This window comes from Anoplophora glabripennis, unplaced genomic scaffold (assembly GCF_000390285.2).
Source record: "Anoplophora glabripennis isolate ALB-LARVAE unplaced genomic scaffold, Agla_2.0 scaffold781, whole genome shotgun sequence".
Classification (NCBI taxonomy): domain Eukaryota; kingdom Metazoa; phylum Arthropoda; class Insecta; order Coleoptera; family Cerambycidae; genus Anoplophora; species Anoplophora glabripennis.
This window is the reverse complement of record NW_019416935.1, coordinates 44,168-60,194: the sequence shown is the minus strand read 5'-3', so window position 1 is coordinate 60,194 and position 16,027 is coordinate 44,168. Positions and strand designations below refer to the sequence as shown.

The window sequence follows — 16,027 nt, the reverse complement described above, 5'->3', positions numbered from 1 at the left end:
ATCTGCCCATCCCTAACCTGGACTAATCTGACAAACAGAACACGATGATCCGTGATTTTGTCAAAATAGTAACTGGAGAACTAGAATGAAAAATCGAGTCAATTCCGATTCATAAACTTAAAAGTAGGCGCTCGCTCTTCTCGGATACTTACTGAAAGTGCAAGAATACTTTTAGCTCTCGATATTTGCCAGGCTACCTAGAAAATATCGTGCGAGATATAAGTTCTCGAATGCGGGAAATATTCGAATCACAGATTAGAAAGAGGATAATTCGAATTAATTTAAATCAACTACTGATTTTATTTAGAGTATAGGTTAGTATCGTCTAAAGGCGGATTTATTGTCAGGCTATTTGGCTTTGGCTTTGTTGGCGTTGTCCTAATACTGCACTGTGATTGGCTATCAATCACGCGGTGCTAAAAGCAAGCAGAAATTCATATTTCACGAATTTCAGCGTTCAAAGCTTTCCCATTTGAGATTGTTGTATGTTTTCATTTGCAATCTTTTCTGTTATGCTCAATATAAAAGATAACAAAAATTAGCATTAAAAATATACAAGATGTCCCTAAAAGGTCTTTACAACGCTCCACCAGACACAGTGCGGCTCAGAATAAGTCGATTTAGATAAACTTACCTTAGGGTCGTATGACATTATACTAAAATTAGAACTAATTTCAGTAATTAACTAAGAACTTTTTAATCTTGTATAGTATCACACAGAAATTGCAACACAAATTGTTACCTACAAATTTTTAGTACAAGAATTTCAAACATGTCCTAATTTCTTGCCAAGGAAATAAATATGAATATACATATCTATTTATACAGTTTTTTTATTCTGGCTAGTGTCAGTTTCGGGTTTCAATTGTCAACTGAATTTTATGCCAACCATTCGTAACATAACATAACCTTATTTAATTTATCTAAAAATTGAATTCTGGAGTATTAATCTGAAAAATTCCGTAAATAAAACTTATATCGTGGAGTAGAAATTATAATTTATAATCTGTTGACAACATAAAAACTAACCCCACTTTTATAAAAAAAATGTGATGCGACACAACTGCCTGTATTAATCTTCTGCGCATGGGCTTACATTAAATATTGGACGAGATGATTATTGTCTAGTTTATTTAAAAAAAAATGATGGAATTTAGGGCGCAATTTAGTGTAGTAGGGCGGTATTCGGCCTTGAACTTGCAATTTTGAAATCCTCTTTTTTATAAATTTACAACACTATGTGATTTTCTAAAATTTGGCAAGTTGACACTGCTCTATAGAACAATAAACACCATATGAAAATTATGATTATCAATCCATATTAAAAATTTATAATTTTCGAAATTTGTAATTTTAATCACCGGCAGCAATTTTAACACAAAAATTAAATTAGGAAAAATTTATTTAAAATTGTTCCTGGTATTCTTTAAGTAAAAGTGGAACTTTTCAAAAAATTTAATGGTTTAATTTTTATATATCCATTGTCATTATTTGTAAGGTTTTTTGTATAATGGGTTCATCCACGAAAATTTAATGGGTCCATTTAAAGGATTTTCAGAGATTTAATATTTATTCAAAAGTAGGTACCAATTTTTACTCATGCTACAATTTTAACGCCAAACATTTAAATAAAGGATAGGTTAATCACATATACTTATCTTTGCCATTGCTTTAGTTTCTTGTAAATTTTAGTGTGGTGTAACATTTTTTGTGGTTTGTCATGAAAACAATTTATCGGGTTAAAATTTTTTTAATTTTTAAGTAAATCCCGTTTAAGTATATTTATATAAATTTTAAGGGGGGTGTTTTAATGCATCATGTTATTCAGTTATACAAGTTTTCTCCGGGGCATGACAGTTTGCAACTTGACAACACATTCAGGCTAAGAAAAAAGGCTATTTTTACCTCCTATGCTCATCATTACGTTTCTTGAATTTTACACACCTGTTGAACATACAGAAAATCGCGTATGGCACTATAAATTTGATCGCACCCCACACAAAGCTTTCATGAAACTTAATCACAATTATTGAGTATTTTTACAAAACTCTTGACACAATAGGACAAGTACATTTTCCGATGTTTACATGAGTGCCCATCCGTGATCTTTAACTGCGAAAAATTAAAGGAACATTTCTATAGTTTAGACATTGTCGAAAACATGGTGATTTCCTTATTAGTGCGATTTCTTGTTTATAAAACGCCATCCTTAAGGTGCAATTGTATTTCCTNACCGTCATGCCGGTCGCATTGTGCGAGGTTAGGTTTTACAGTGGAACAGTTTCCAGTGCCGTACAGAAGTGTATTTTTAAATCATTTTCAAACTGCCCTTTTTGATTTTTTCTTTACAAAATTGTATTTGTAAGGGTCCCCTGTACATCCAGAATTTTTTCTTTTGATAAGTTCTGAATCACCCTGTATTTATATAAATATTAAGGGGGGCATTTTAATGCATAATGTTCGGTGAATTTATAGCAGTTTTTTGTCGAGAGTTTAAAAAAATGTAAGCAAGCAGAAACATTATCTCTTCACTATATCAGTCATACAAGTTTTCTCCGGGGCATGACAGTTTGCAACTTAACAACACATTCAGGCTAAGAAAAAAGGCCATTTTTTCCTCCTATGCTCATCAATACGTTTCATAAATTTTACACCCCTGTTGAACACAGAAAATCGCATATAGCACTATAAATTTGATCGCATCCCACACAAAGCTTTCATGAAACTTAATCACAATTATTGGGTATTTTTACAAAACTCTCGACACAATATAGGACAAGTACATTTTCCGATGTTTACGTGAGTGTCCATCCGTGATCTCTGCGAAAAATTAAAGGAACATTACTATAGTTTAGACATTGTCGAAAACATGGTGATTTCCTTCTTAGTGCGATTTCTTGTTTATAAAACGCCATCCTTAAGGTAAATTGTATTTCCTCATGGATTTTATTTTATTAAATTTAGCTGGTTGTTCACTCTCAGTGGTGAATTATATACATCTTTATTTGAAAAAAAATTTTTAAATGCATATTAACATCGCTGCAATAATAAAGATATTATACAAAACCTAATAAGTTTTTTTAATTAATACAGAAGTAATTTTTATACAGACTATATTATGTTGCTGGAAAGGAAATAAAAAAAAGATAATAAGGTATGAATATACAGGGTGTTATGTAAGACTGGCACATTTTTAAAGTGGTATTAAAATTAGTTTTATGACAAATCACACTTGTACTTTTAGGCCTCTCAAGCATCTTTGTGTATCAACTGATGCTTATTTAATTCACTCTTATATTTGGTTTCATAAGTACATGTATCACAAGTATACTTTTGGATTTTTGGAGGGTATCTGTGTTTAAACTGATGCGGTTTCAGGTCCCACTTATACTTAGTTTCGTAACTACACATATCACACTTGTACATTTGGATTTCCGAAGGGTCTTTGTGCTTAAACTGGTGCGATTTTAGATTGCTCTTAAACTTAGTTTCATAACTACACGCATCGCATTTGTACATTCGGATTTTTGAAGGATCTTTGTGTTGCAACTGATGAGATTTTAGGTTGCTTATGAAATTAGTTTCAAAACTACACCTATCACACCTGTACAGTTTGATATCTGAAGTGTGTGATAACTGATGCACCTTCAAATGTCCCTTGTATTTAGTTTCATACGTACAAGTATCGCACTTGTACATGTCGATTTCCGAAGGGTCTTTGTGTAATAATTGATGCCTTTTCAAATGACCCTTATGTTTACTTTTAAAACTACACGATTCACACTTGTACAATTGGATTTCCGAAGGGTCCTTATGTGATAACTGGTGCACTTTGAGATTACTCTGACGTTTAGATTTGTAAGCACAAGCATCACATTTGTACATTTGGATATTTACATCGTCTTCGTGCGTTAACTGATGCATACGTTCATCCTCTATTTCTCCTATATCTTCTGAAGTGTTTCTCCCATTATTTTTAATTGTTTCATTACATAAGTCATATGGAGAAGAATAACTAAAACAATTACAATTGTTCATCAAAATTATTTCTTTTTTACAAAATTATATTTTAAAAATTATTGTAAAGAAAAATAAGTTATATCCGATGAAATTATTTTACAAATTTGGAATTTGTAGTATTAGATAGATCTTTATACTTTCATTCATTCATTTGTCTGTGTGCTTAAAAATAAGCTTAATAATAAATAAAAGAATTTACATTGATTACATGGTACCAATACCAAAAGATTCATATTATATTTAGTTTTTAAATCTTGTTAATTTTAGAAATAAGAAAAACTAGATACCTTAGGTTTTCCCTTTTAAAACTAGACAACCCACACATAGTAGCGGATTTATTGAATAAAAAAATTCCTCCGATTAAATCAATCATCAATAATAGCATTTGAATAAAGATACTAATATAACATTTTGTTTGTTTTTTATACTAATTTGGAAAGATTACACACAATATCGAATAAAAATACTCTAGAAAATGTCACTCGGAAGAAATAAACAACACGGAGGAAATATTCCCAATTTTCAAATGTTTCTCCGATTTATGAATAAAAAATAGTTATAAACAATCATATACATTTAGTTATTAAATAAATGCAATTAAATTATATGCAACTATTTAATATATTTCCCTTAATTTAACCAAAATTCCAAAAGTTTACCAAACTTTCACTACTATTTATTGAAAATGCTAGATGACATTAAGAAAACTGATTTTTTTAGTCCTTACAAATTGGTAAATACAGTCCTTACAATATTTGTTGATATAGAATTAATATTAAATTTTCACATACAGTAGAACCCCGTTTATCCGTTTGCGGATTGTCCTGGGTGCGGATTATCCGTGCTATGTCTAGGAATTTGTGGTGACGCATTATTTTGTGTTTTTGTTCAATAAAGATCGTATAATATCATGTGTTGTGGCTAACGCTTCTAAACTGCAGAAGTTGCAAATATTCTATTAGCCCATTTTGAGTAAGTCGACATTTTAAACCTAAGTAAAATATGTCAGAAAATAAAGAAAAACAGAAAAAGTTAAATACTTAAAATAAATATACCTAAATCGCATTTCCAATGATTTTATGCATGTTTCGGGGTTCTACTGTATTTTGAACAATTCATTACCCAATATCTCAATAGTTTTACCTATAATACTACAATATTTAAATTTCAATAGATTTTTTATACAGGGTGTTTCAAAAGGTGTTGCCAAACTTGAAGGGGCTATAGAGGACATTGTGAAATTAGGAAAGAATTTGATTTAACAAACTTATAACGAGTACAGAAACTTTGCCGATTATAAAAAAAGTTATCACAGTTATAAGACTGTCGTTTCGAGTGGCAGCAATTATTAAATACAACATTGAAATTCATGATTAACATTTTAGAAATTTTAAAAGGAAGTTTAAGGATTAATGCTTCTAGGAAAAATTTTTATGTTGAGAATTTTGAGAGATCGTACGTAAGCCTATTATTTCCTTACCCTCCCTGGTCATATTCTTCTACTTTTATATTAATCTCTTCGAACTTAATATAAGACTGCCCATCGAAACTTTTATAATTCTCCTGCATATTTTGATCATCTTCCAGTTTTGTTTTAATCTCTTCAATTTTAATGTAACACTGTTTATCAAGACATTTATTCCTTTCCAGTGCATCTGAACCATCGTCTTCCAGCTTTACTTCAATCTCTTCAGATTTAACGTAGGACTGTTTATCCATGTTTTTATCTATCTCCTGTGCATCAAGGCAGTTCCATAAATGCTGCCAATCAAAACACAGTCCGCATACAACAGGTTGCCTTGTAGCACTCTTGTTCTACAATAAAAAAAATATTGTTAACGACACACCATCTATCGTTTCTTATGAAACCGAAGAAAAACAGTTAAAACAGAATTTTTAAATATGCAGGAAGAAAATTTAATGATATTGCTGGTGTAGTCCAATGCTAGTCGGTGCATATAGCCCGTAGACAAGTTATTCCATTACTTAGAACTTTGCTTTCGTCCTGCATTACACATCGCTTTCTGTCATTTTTTTGGCCTCTTTGTAGGTCTTAGATAGTTTGTAGCAGTAGCCACTAAATGTAGCATCTTTTACTTGCTCAATTTAAGGAATCGAAGCAGCTGGATCATTCCTCGGTTGACGCACCTATAGCATACTAATACAAACTAACAAGTCCGAAACAGGTATATGCCTTATCTGTTAGACTGACGAATGATCCTAGCTATATTTAATGATATTGCTGGTGTAAGTTAAGGTATAAGATATTTTCCCAAGTCATTCAAAATATACTTACAACTTGTGGTATAGATGTATCGATTATATCAACGTCCACCTCATTTAGTGACACAAATCCAGATAATATCAACGGAATATATAATCAACAAATTCTCTTATTTTTTATTATATCAAGTGAAAATTTCCTTCCCCCTTTAGATATATTCATTTTCAGTCAACTAGGGACACTTTACAAGAATTCACATAAATAATAATATTCTTGCGATTTAATATTAAAGGCGGCCAATAATTTTACGGAACATGCTTTAAACATTACATGTTTATCGTTCTCCTCCAATTCACATTCAGAAACATATTCGTAATTAAAGATATAAAAGAACTTTTTAACCAAGTTACTATTTTGTAATTTCCACCGCTTTCAGTATTAACACACAGCCTACAAAATATTTCTTCAAAGTTTCCCGGCTAAATGTTTTCTCTTTTCTGGCTAGGATCGAAAAATTCAATGTACCATTACTAAAAATTCATAACCTATACACGTTCGTATTTTTCGGTCCGTATTTTTGTAAAGCCCATGAGAAATATAAGTTTTTTAATAATAATATGAGAATAGACAGAATCTATATCGCATCAAAACAAAAACCCAGAAAAATTTGTTAATAACAGGACTTTATTTTTCTAGAGGCAGTCTGTTATTTATTTGATGACTCTTGTTTGTTTTGTAAACAATAGCTGCTTTCCAATTGCCAGGAACTGCTCCTGAACTGTTCTACTTTAATTGCAACACCTCCGAGAGAAACGCGGGAGTATTTAAATAATTATCAAGTACTTCTTTTTAATATTAGTCGAAAGTCAGAGCCTAATATAAATTTCACTTATTAAAGTACAGTGGCACAAAATAATAACCATGATGAAACATATTAAAAAATCTCAACACACTCAAACTCAACACAATGTGGAAACAAAAACAATAAAGCTCGTCAGTAAGGTACATTAAGAATAAATTGTTCCAACATTGAAACGCAAAAAAGCTAATCTGAATTGTTCCTGACGTGCTTCCGAACTACACATTTTGTCAATTGGAAAGCAGCTGCTTTTCTATTCGTTGATTCAAATTCCGAGTATCATACATTTGTTCACTATTTTTGAATTGCAATAAAATATGATAGTTCTAAGTTCACAAAAACAAGTACTAACCATTAAAATGCCAAAAATTTGTTTCCTTAAAAATAAAAACAATAAAACCAACGAGTCTGGCAAACGGCACACGCTGTGTGTATGTCATCATTTTGCGGAACAAATCATCTGCTGGTGATCACAGTATACTAATCAATATACTGTGCTGGTGATGAAACGTCTTACCTGCTGTATGTTCTTCGACTTATTTGTGACCACGGTGATGAGACATTAGACATATTTCAGAGACATTTGGGCAATAGTGTTTTCGGACATGCAACTAAAATAATGGCGTCCACGGTTATATCGGAACACCCTGTATATTATTGCAATTTTTGGATTCCACGTAAATTTTTAGGTGAACTTTCATGAAGGTTTCCTATTAAAGTTAACCGTTTTTGATATATTTAAAAAATATATAAAAAAGCACTGCCTGATTCAAAAAAATATGTATTTTACAATAATAAAGTTAGAGCGATAAAATTTATCGGGGACATAACTAAAACTCTAAGCTNCCAGGCTTCATCTAGAAATGTAAATAAATAAGTCCCCTTTATTTAAATGTCCTTGGTGGAAACGGAAACAATAAAGCTCGTCAGTAAGGTACATTAAGAATAAAGTGTTCCAACTTATTGAAACGCAAAAAAGCTAATCTGAATTGTTCCTGACGTGCTTCCGAACTACATATTTTGTCAATTGGAAAGCAACTGCTTTTCTATTCGTTGATTCAAATTCCGAGTATCATACATTTGTTCACTATTTTTGAATTGCAATAAAATATGATAGTTCTAAGTTCACAAAAACAACAAAACCAACGAGTCTGGCAAACGGCACACGCTGTGTGTATGACATCATTTTGCGGAACAAATCATCAGCTGGTGATGAGACGTCTTACCTGCTGTATGTTGTTTGACTTCTTTGTGACCACGGTGACGAGACATTAGACATATTTCAGAGACATTTGGGCAATAGTGTTTTCGGACATGCAACTAAAATAATGGCGTCAACGGTTATATCGGAAGTTGACACCCTGTATATTATTGCAATTTTGGATTCCACGTAAATTTTTAAGTGAACTTTCATAAAGGTTTCCTATTCTTAAAGTTAACCGTTTTTGATATATTTAAAAAAATAATAAAAAAGCACTGCCTAATTCAAAAAAATTTGTATTTTACAATAAAGTTAGAGCGATAAAATTTATCGGGGACATAACTAAAACTCTAAGCTTCCCTGCCACAATTTTAAAATGACTTAATTTCATACAGGGTGGTAGAAATTTAATGCCGAATTTAGTCAACTTTAAATCATCTTATTTTTTTTTTAATAATGAAGATGATGTCAAGTTCTGGTATAACGGAAGAGTTATGTGGAAGCCATTATTTTACTTGAGAAGGGCATACCTGAAAACACTATTGCCCAAATTTTCAAAATTAAAATAATATGTCCATACCTCGTCACGGTGGGATAACCTGTAGAAAAGGAGCAGCTCGTGGAAAGTTCCTCAAATTCGGATATTTGGGAATCGCATCAAGGAAGCAGTAATAGAAGAAAAAGTTCAAAATAAATAAACACAGTTTCCAAATATGTTTATTAATATTCTAGAAACAAAGTTGCGAATGTATACTACCATTGCCAAGAAAATAATAAATATTTGAATATTCTGGGAAAAAATCTCAGTTAAAGAAATATTTTATAAATTTGACATACCCATTTTTTTTTAAATCAGTGATTATTTGGTGTATCGAAGGCACATGTTAGTAATATTTTTCAGCGTAGCCTAACCTCATACATACCCATCAGACGATGCTTAATTGTTCGATATTAGACACTTATATTTATTTATTAAAAAAAAAAAATTAAGAAATACATATACATATACAAAAATTTATTCGCAATTATCATTTTGTACCATTCGTACACTTCATTTTCGATAAAACTGAATCACTGTACGTCTTTGCCAACATTTTCAACGATTCAGCACAAGAAATTCCGTTGGTAGCACAAAATTTTAGGCTTGTTCTTTGTTCAATAACATTATCCACAGTAAAAATCGAGAAGCACACTTTAGATGGACTAACAACATTAACAGCTGTAAACAAACTTCTTGACAGATTGCACCCAAACTTTTCGTCAGAGTAGAGTACAGTGCTATCAACTTTACATCTAAAAAGAAATTTAAATCGACTTTATGTAGAATTGAAATTAGTTTCAAAGCTACACCTGTACATTTTGACTTATGAAGTGTGTGATAACTGATGCACCTTCAGATGTCCCTTGTATTTAGTTTCGTACGTACAAGTATCACACTTGTACATTCGAATTTTTGAAGAATCTTTGTGTTGCAACTGATGCGAATTTAGGTTGCTTATGAAATTAGTTTCAAAACTACACCTATCACATCTGTACATTTTAACTTCAGAAGTGTGTGATAACTGATGCACCATCAGATGTCCTTTGTATTTAGCTTCATACGTACAAGTATCACACTTGTACATTTGGATTTTTGAAGGATTTTTGTGTTGCAACTGATGCGATTTTAGGTTGCTTACGGATTTAGTTTCAAAACTACACCTATCACACCTGTACATTTTGACTTCTGAAATGTGTGATAACTGATGCACCTTCAGATGACCCTTGTATTTACTTTCATACGTACAAGTATCACACTTGTACATTTGGATTTCCGAAGGGTTTTTATGTAATAATTGATGCCTTTTCAAATGACCCTTATGCTTACTTTTAAAATTACACGATTCACATTTGTACATTTGGATAATTGAAGCGTCTTTGTGCGTTAACTGATGCATATGTTCATTCTTTATTTCTCCCATATCTTCTGATTTCATTTCGATTGTTTCATTATATAAGGCGCATGAAGAAGAATCACTGAAACAATTAAATGAAATTAAAACTGTTCATGAAACTTGTCACATACAAAATTATGTTTTAAAAATTATTGTAATGAAAAATAAGTTATACCCGACAAGATTGCTTTACAAATTTGGAAATTGTGGTATCAGATCTTTGTACTTTTATTCATAAGTAAATAAACATTATAATAAATTCTTTATTTGTATTACATTGAATATTATGGTACCAAAAGATTCACAGTAGATTTAGTTTTTAATCTTGTTACAGTCCGTACGATATTTGTTCGAATAGAATTCCAAGTAGATCACTGCGTCACTTTCTTGGAATTCTATAGCAACAAATATTGTACGTTGTACAGACTAAGTTGCTGCCATTAGAAATAACAAACACTAGATATCTTAGGTTTTCTCTTGTTTGATTTAACATACAGATTGTGTATGAGCTGTAATTTTTCGAACATAGAAAACGTCTTAAAGTATTTTGACAATTCGCAATTATAAATTTATTACAGATACGGAAAAGAGCAAACACAAGCAGTGATTGGTTAAGAAATTGTCATGTAAAGGAAATTAGGCAGAAAATTGATTTAGAAAATTTGTGTAACGAGTACAGAAACTAAGCTCCTTATAAAAAAGTTATCGTAATTATAGAACTGTCGTTTTTAGAAGCGGAAACTATTAAATACAATATTGAAATTAAAGGTTAACGTTTTGGAAATTTTTAACTTTTAAAAATATATGGGAGCAATTGAAAGCTTTTAGTTACTAAAAAATTTAATTTTGTGACATTGTATGTAAGCCTATTACAAAATTTCAGATGTTGCCTTACCCTTCATGATCATATTCTTCTACCTTTATATCAATCTCTTCACATTTAATATAAGACTGCTTATCAACACTTTCATAATTTTCCTGCATATTTTGATCATCTTCCAGTTTTATTTCAATCTCTTCAATTTTAATGTAATACTGGTTTTCGAGACATTTATTCCTTTCCAGTGCATCTGAGCCATAGTCTTCCAGTTTTATTTCAACCTCTTCAGTTTTGATGTAAGATTGTTTATCCATATTTTTATACATTTTTTGTGCATTAACGCAGTTCCTTAAACAACCATCATGGGTATGAAGAGAATCAAAACACGGTCCGCATATAACGGGTCCCTAGCAGCACTGATGTTCTACAATAAAAAAATGTTGTTAATTACAGGCCATCTATTGTTTCTTAAGAAACCGAAGAAAAACAGTTACAACATAATTTTTTAATATGTAGGAAGAAAATTTAATAATATTGCTGGTGTAATTCAACGATAGTCAGAACATATCGTTCGTCGACAAGTTGTTTCCTGCAATATCATTACTTAAAACTTTGCTTTCGTCCTGCATTACACATCGCTTTCTGCCATTTTTGACCTCATTGTAGGTTTTGGACAGCTAGAAGCAGTGGTCACTAAATGTAGCACCTTTTACTTGCTCAATTCTTGAATTTAAGGAATCAAAGCAGAAGTTTTGAAAATTTACTAAATGTAGAATTTCTAAGTGTACAGGTCTAATAAGTTATTTTCATAAGTCATTTAAAATATACTTACAAATTGTGGTATATATGTATCTATTATATCAACATCCACTTCATTTGTTGTTCTCCTCCAAATCCTTAAACATATTCGTAATTAAAGATATGAAAATGAACTATCTTGTAAACATTAACGTAATAACTGGACCTTACCAGATTTGGTTAAACTGCTTCTAGAGATTTCTTTATGACCTATTATTTCGTAATTTCTATCGTTTTCAGTATTACGACACAACCTTCAAAATATTTCTTCAAAGTTTATTTCCTCTTTTCTGGTTAGGATCGATGTACCATTAATAAACATTCATAACCTATACACTTTCGTATTTTTCGGCCCGTGTTTTTGTAGAGCCTAAATAGTGCAGTGCAGTGATAATATGAAAATATACAGAATCTATATCGTATTAAAACACAAACCCCAAAAAAAATTATTAATAAAAACACAACCCTATTTTTCTACAGGCAGTCTGTCATTTATGACTTCTGTTTGTTTTGTAATAAAATAGCGGCTTTCCAATTGCTAGGGAACTGCTCCTGAACTATTCTTTTACGGTTCTACTTTTTAATACTCCAAACTTTAACAATTGCAACACTTCCGACAGAAACGCGTAACAAAAAAGCTAAGCTAATCAGTGTTCCTGAAGTGCTTCCAACTTTTCAAAGTCCATTTTTTGTCAATTGAAAGCAACTTTATAGTGCCGCTTTTCTATTCGTCGATTCAAATTCGTAGGTTTAGAGTTTCGCGAAATTGTTAACTTAATACGTTTGTTCACTATATTTTAATTAGAATAAAATGTGATACTTCTAAGGCCATGTAAACAAGTGCTAACAATTACAATTTCAAAATTTTGTTTTCTTAAAAATAAAAACAACGAAAACAACGAGGCTAGTAAACGGCACCTGCAGTTAGACTAGTGGCTGTGACATCATTTTGCGGAACGGATTATCAGCTGACGGCGAAACCTGATTACCTGCTACAGGTTATGTTCTTTAACTTTTTGTTTCAAATTCATTTTACGGCTTTTATCTGTTTTTAATATATGATGGGAGACTCAAACAGTGTAAAAGTGAGTAGAAAAAAATGGTGTTTCGTTCCTGGGTGTACAAACACATCAATAAATAAACCAGGAAAGGTGTTTATAAGTGTACCATCTAATTTGCAAAGAAAAAAGCTTTGGTTTATTGCAGCTAGACGAGAACTTAAAGACGTTTCAATAAAAACTCATTTTTATTGTTGTGAAGATCATTTTAAGGTAAGATAATAGTAAGTTATTGTTATTATGTTACTATACAGGGTGTTTTTGAATGGAGTAGCATAAATGATACCAGTGAATCTACATTTCAAAAGAACACGATCTGCAAAAAATCGCCTTAGTAAAATGTTCACCCCTGAAGAGATATGGGCCATCAAAGTTTCCAAAAAAATTATGAAAATTGGCTGTAATTTGAAAACCGAACGAGGTACAAATAACAAATTTTTTACAGGTTGTTTACTAATACAGATGCGAGTTTTCAACTATTTTTCGAAAATTTTAACCCCTCGAAAGGGGTTGAAATAACCACCCCTCAAGCCATTTTTTGCCATAACTTTTATATTTCGTAAAAACTCGATATCCAAAAATACGCATTAGATAAACTGGTTCTTTTAGAAACTTTTACCTCTCTAGCAATTTTCCTTTAAAACTTTTCGTTTATTAATAAAAAAATAAAATGTATTACCATTCACCTCACACCGTATATGATTGCAATCAATCAAAGAAAAACTAAGTGTGCTGCTGTCATGCCAGTTGTCACAATTAACTCTTCTGTAAGTTGTCACTGTTATCAGCTAAATACTTTTTGGGTGTAAATTAACAAGAATTATGCCAAATTTTACTAATGATGAATATGTGGACATGCTACAAGTGTATTTTGAATGTCGCAAAAACTGTGCTGCGGCAACAAGAGCGTATAATGAGATATCCAAATCGTCAAGTTCCCCACAGACAAACTTTTTTGGCGGTAGAAGACTTCGGGAAATTGGAAAAATACAGCCGCATATTGAGGGTACCGGCCGAAGAACTACTGTTCGTACTATTTATCTTGGGGATGCAGTACTTGAAGAGTATGACGAAAATCGTTAGACTATTACTAGAAAAACAGCAATGCACTTAAATGTGTCCCATAGTGTTGTTTGGAATATTGTCCATGATAATTTATTATATCCTTTTCACCACCGGCCAGTTCAAGCTCTATTTAAACCAGACATGCATAAGCGAGTTGTTTTTTGCGAATCGTATCTTAATATTCTAAGAAATAATTTGAATTTTGCCTCAAAAATACTTTTCACAGATGAAACAACTTTTCAAAGACATGGTTTAACCAATATGCACAATCTTCATTCCTGGGCTCATGAAAATCCTCACGAAGTATCTATGACAACATTTCAACATAATTTTAGTTTAAACATTTGGGCAGGAATTGTAGAAAATGTGCTTGTCGGCCCTTTTGTTTTACCTCATCGACTTGGTGCTGTTGAATATTTGCAGTTCTTAAATGAGCATCTACCACCGCTTCTGGAGGAAGTACCATTAAATGTACGTCAGGCCATGTGGTATATGCATGACGGGGCTCCTGCTTACAGCACTGTAGTAGTTAGGCGGTGGCTTAATTTAAATTACCCGAATCATTGGATAGGTCGCGGCAATGAGGCACCCATCTCTTGGCCTGCACGTTCTCCCGATCTAACGCCCATGGATTTTTTCTTTTGGGGACATATATAAAAAGTATTGTTTATGCAACCCCAGCTGACAGTGTTGAAGAGCTACAGGAAAGAATATTCGCGGCGGCTGATGAAATTCGCAACAATCCCATTATTTTTGCTCGAGTCCGTAACAACTTTGATGAACGTGTTAGGTTGTGTTTAGAAAGATGTGGTAATTATTTTGAAAATGTCCTTTAACTAAGTTTATTGTTTTTTCTCTTTTTGATAATAAATTATTTCTTAGTTTCGTTTTCATTGTACTTCTATTTAATAAAAGTTTCTGCGACATTCAAACAGTTATTTGTGCAACTACTGTAAAGAGTGTGTATTTGTTGTACGATGCATGAAGTTTGCAGCTCGAGACGAAGTTGAGAGCTGCAATCATGTTAAGTGCAACAAATATGCTTTTTGCACATGTTGCACGCAACATTTTTTCTACGATTGTTTTTATTTCAAATTTTATTTAACAGTATTTTACATAATATTAAAATTTTAACTGACAACTGGAAATTAATTGCGCAAATTGTCAATGTCAGACGTTAGGTACTTATGGATATGCTTAGATTAAACTTGTAATCAATATTTTTTTTGTACTACTGTAAAAAAAGTTAAACTTTTGGCACAGTAGGTAGTGCAATAAGTAGTAAATTTTGCACGATCGTAGAAAAAAACACTTGTAGCATGTCCACATATTCATCATTAGTAAAATTTGGCATAATTCTTGTTAATTTACACCCAAAAAGTATTTAGCTGATAACAGTGACAACTTACAGAAGAGTTAATTGTGACAACTGGCATGACAGCAGCACACTTAGTTTTTCTTTGATTGATTGCAATCATATACGGTGTGAGGTGAATGGTAATACATTTTATTTTTTTATTAATAAACGAAAAGTTTTAAAGGAAAATTGCTAGAGAGGTAAAAGTTTCTAAAAGAACCAGTTTATCTAATGCGTATTTTTGGATATCGAGTTTTTACGAAATATAAAAGTTATGGCAAAAAATGGCTTGAGGGGTGGTTATTTCAACCCCTTTCGAGGGGTTAAAATTTTCGAAAAATAGTTGAAAACTCGCATCTGTATTAGTAAACAACCTGTAAAAAATTTGTTGTACCTAGTTCGGTTTTCAAATTATAGCCAATTTTCATAATTTTTTGAACATTTTACTAAGGCGATTTTTTGCAGATCGTGTTCTTTTGAAATGTAGATTCACTGGTATCATTTATGCTACTCCATTCAAAACGCCCTGTATATACATCTCTTTATTATTTTTTTTAAATTTAGTACCTAGTTTAAGTAGTTTATGTTATAGTAAACCAATTATTTAGGTATATATATCAATTTTTTTTTCAGTTGGAAGAAGATATGGAAAACTATCTAGAGTACAAATTAAGCAAAGTTAACATTCGCA

At 31.7% G+C, this 16,027-nt stretch overlaps 2 protein-coding genes across 2 annotated transcripts; both read right to left on the bottom strand.

Annotated features, from left to right (window-relative positions):
* Positions 1-3,045: 3,045 nt before the first annotated feature.
* Positions 3,046-6,950, bottom strand: LOC111692032 (zinc finger protein 710-like). The gene is made up of 3 exons (XM_023455720.1): positions 6,317-6,950; positions 5,501-5,835; positions 3,046-4,015 (listed from the first exon to the last, which is right to left on the bottom strand). The coding sequence occupies exons 2-3, from the start codon at positions 5,737-5,739 to the stop codon at positions 3,250-3,252; spliced, it is 1,005 nt and encodes a 334-aa protein (XP_023311488.1). The 5' UTR covers positions 5,740-5,835; positions 6,317-6,950; the 3' UTR covers positions 3,046-3,249.
* Positions 6,951-9,052: 2,102 nt separating this feature from the next.
* Positions 9,053-12,297, bottom strand: LOC108911840 (zinc finger protein 99-like). Its single transcript, XM_023455719.1, has 4 exons — positions 12,028-12,297; positions 11,891-11,954; positions 11,134-11,482; positions 9,053-10,320 (listed from the first exon to the last, which is right to left on the bottom strand). The coding sequence occupies exons 3-4, from the start codon at positions 11,382-11,384 to the stop codon at positions 9,669-9,671; spliced, it is 903 nt and encodes a 300-aa protein (XP_023311487.1). The 5' UTR covers positions 11,385-11,482; positions 11,891-11,954; positions 12,028-12,297; the 3' UTR covers positions 9,053-9,668.
* Between the last annotated feature and the right edge of the window lie 3,730 nt (positions 12,298-16,027).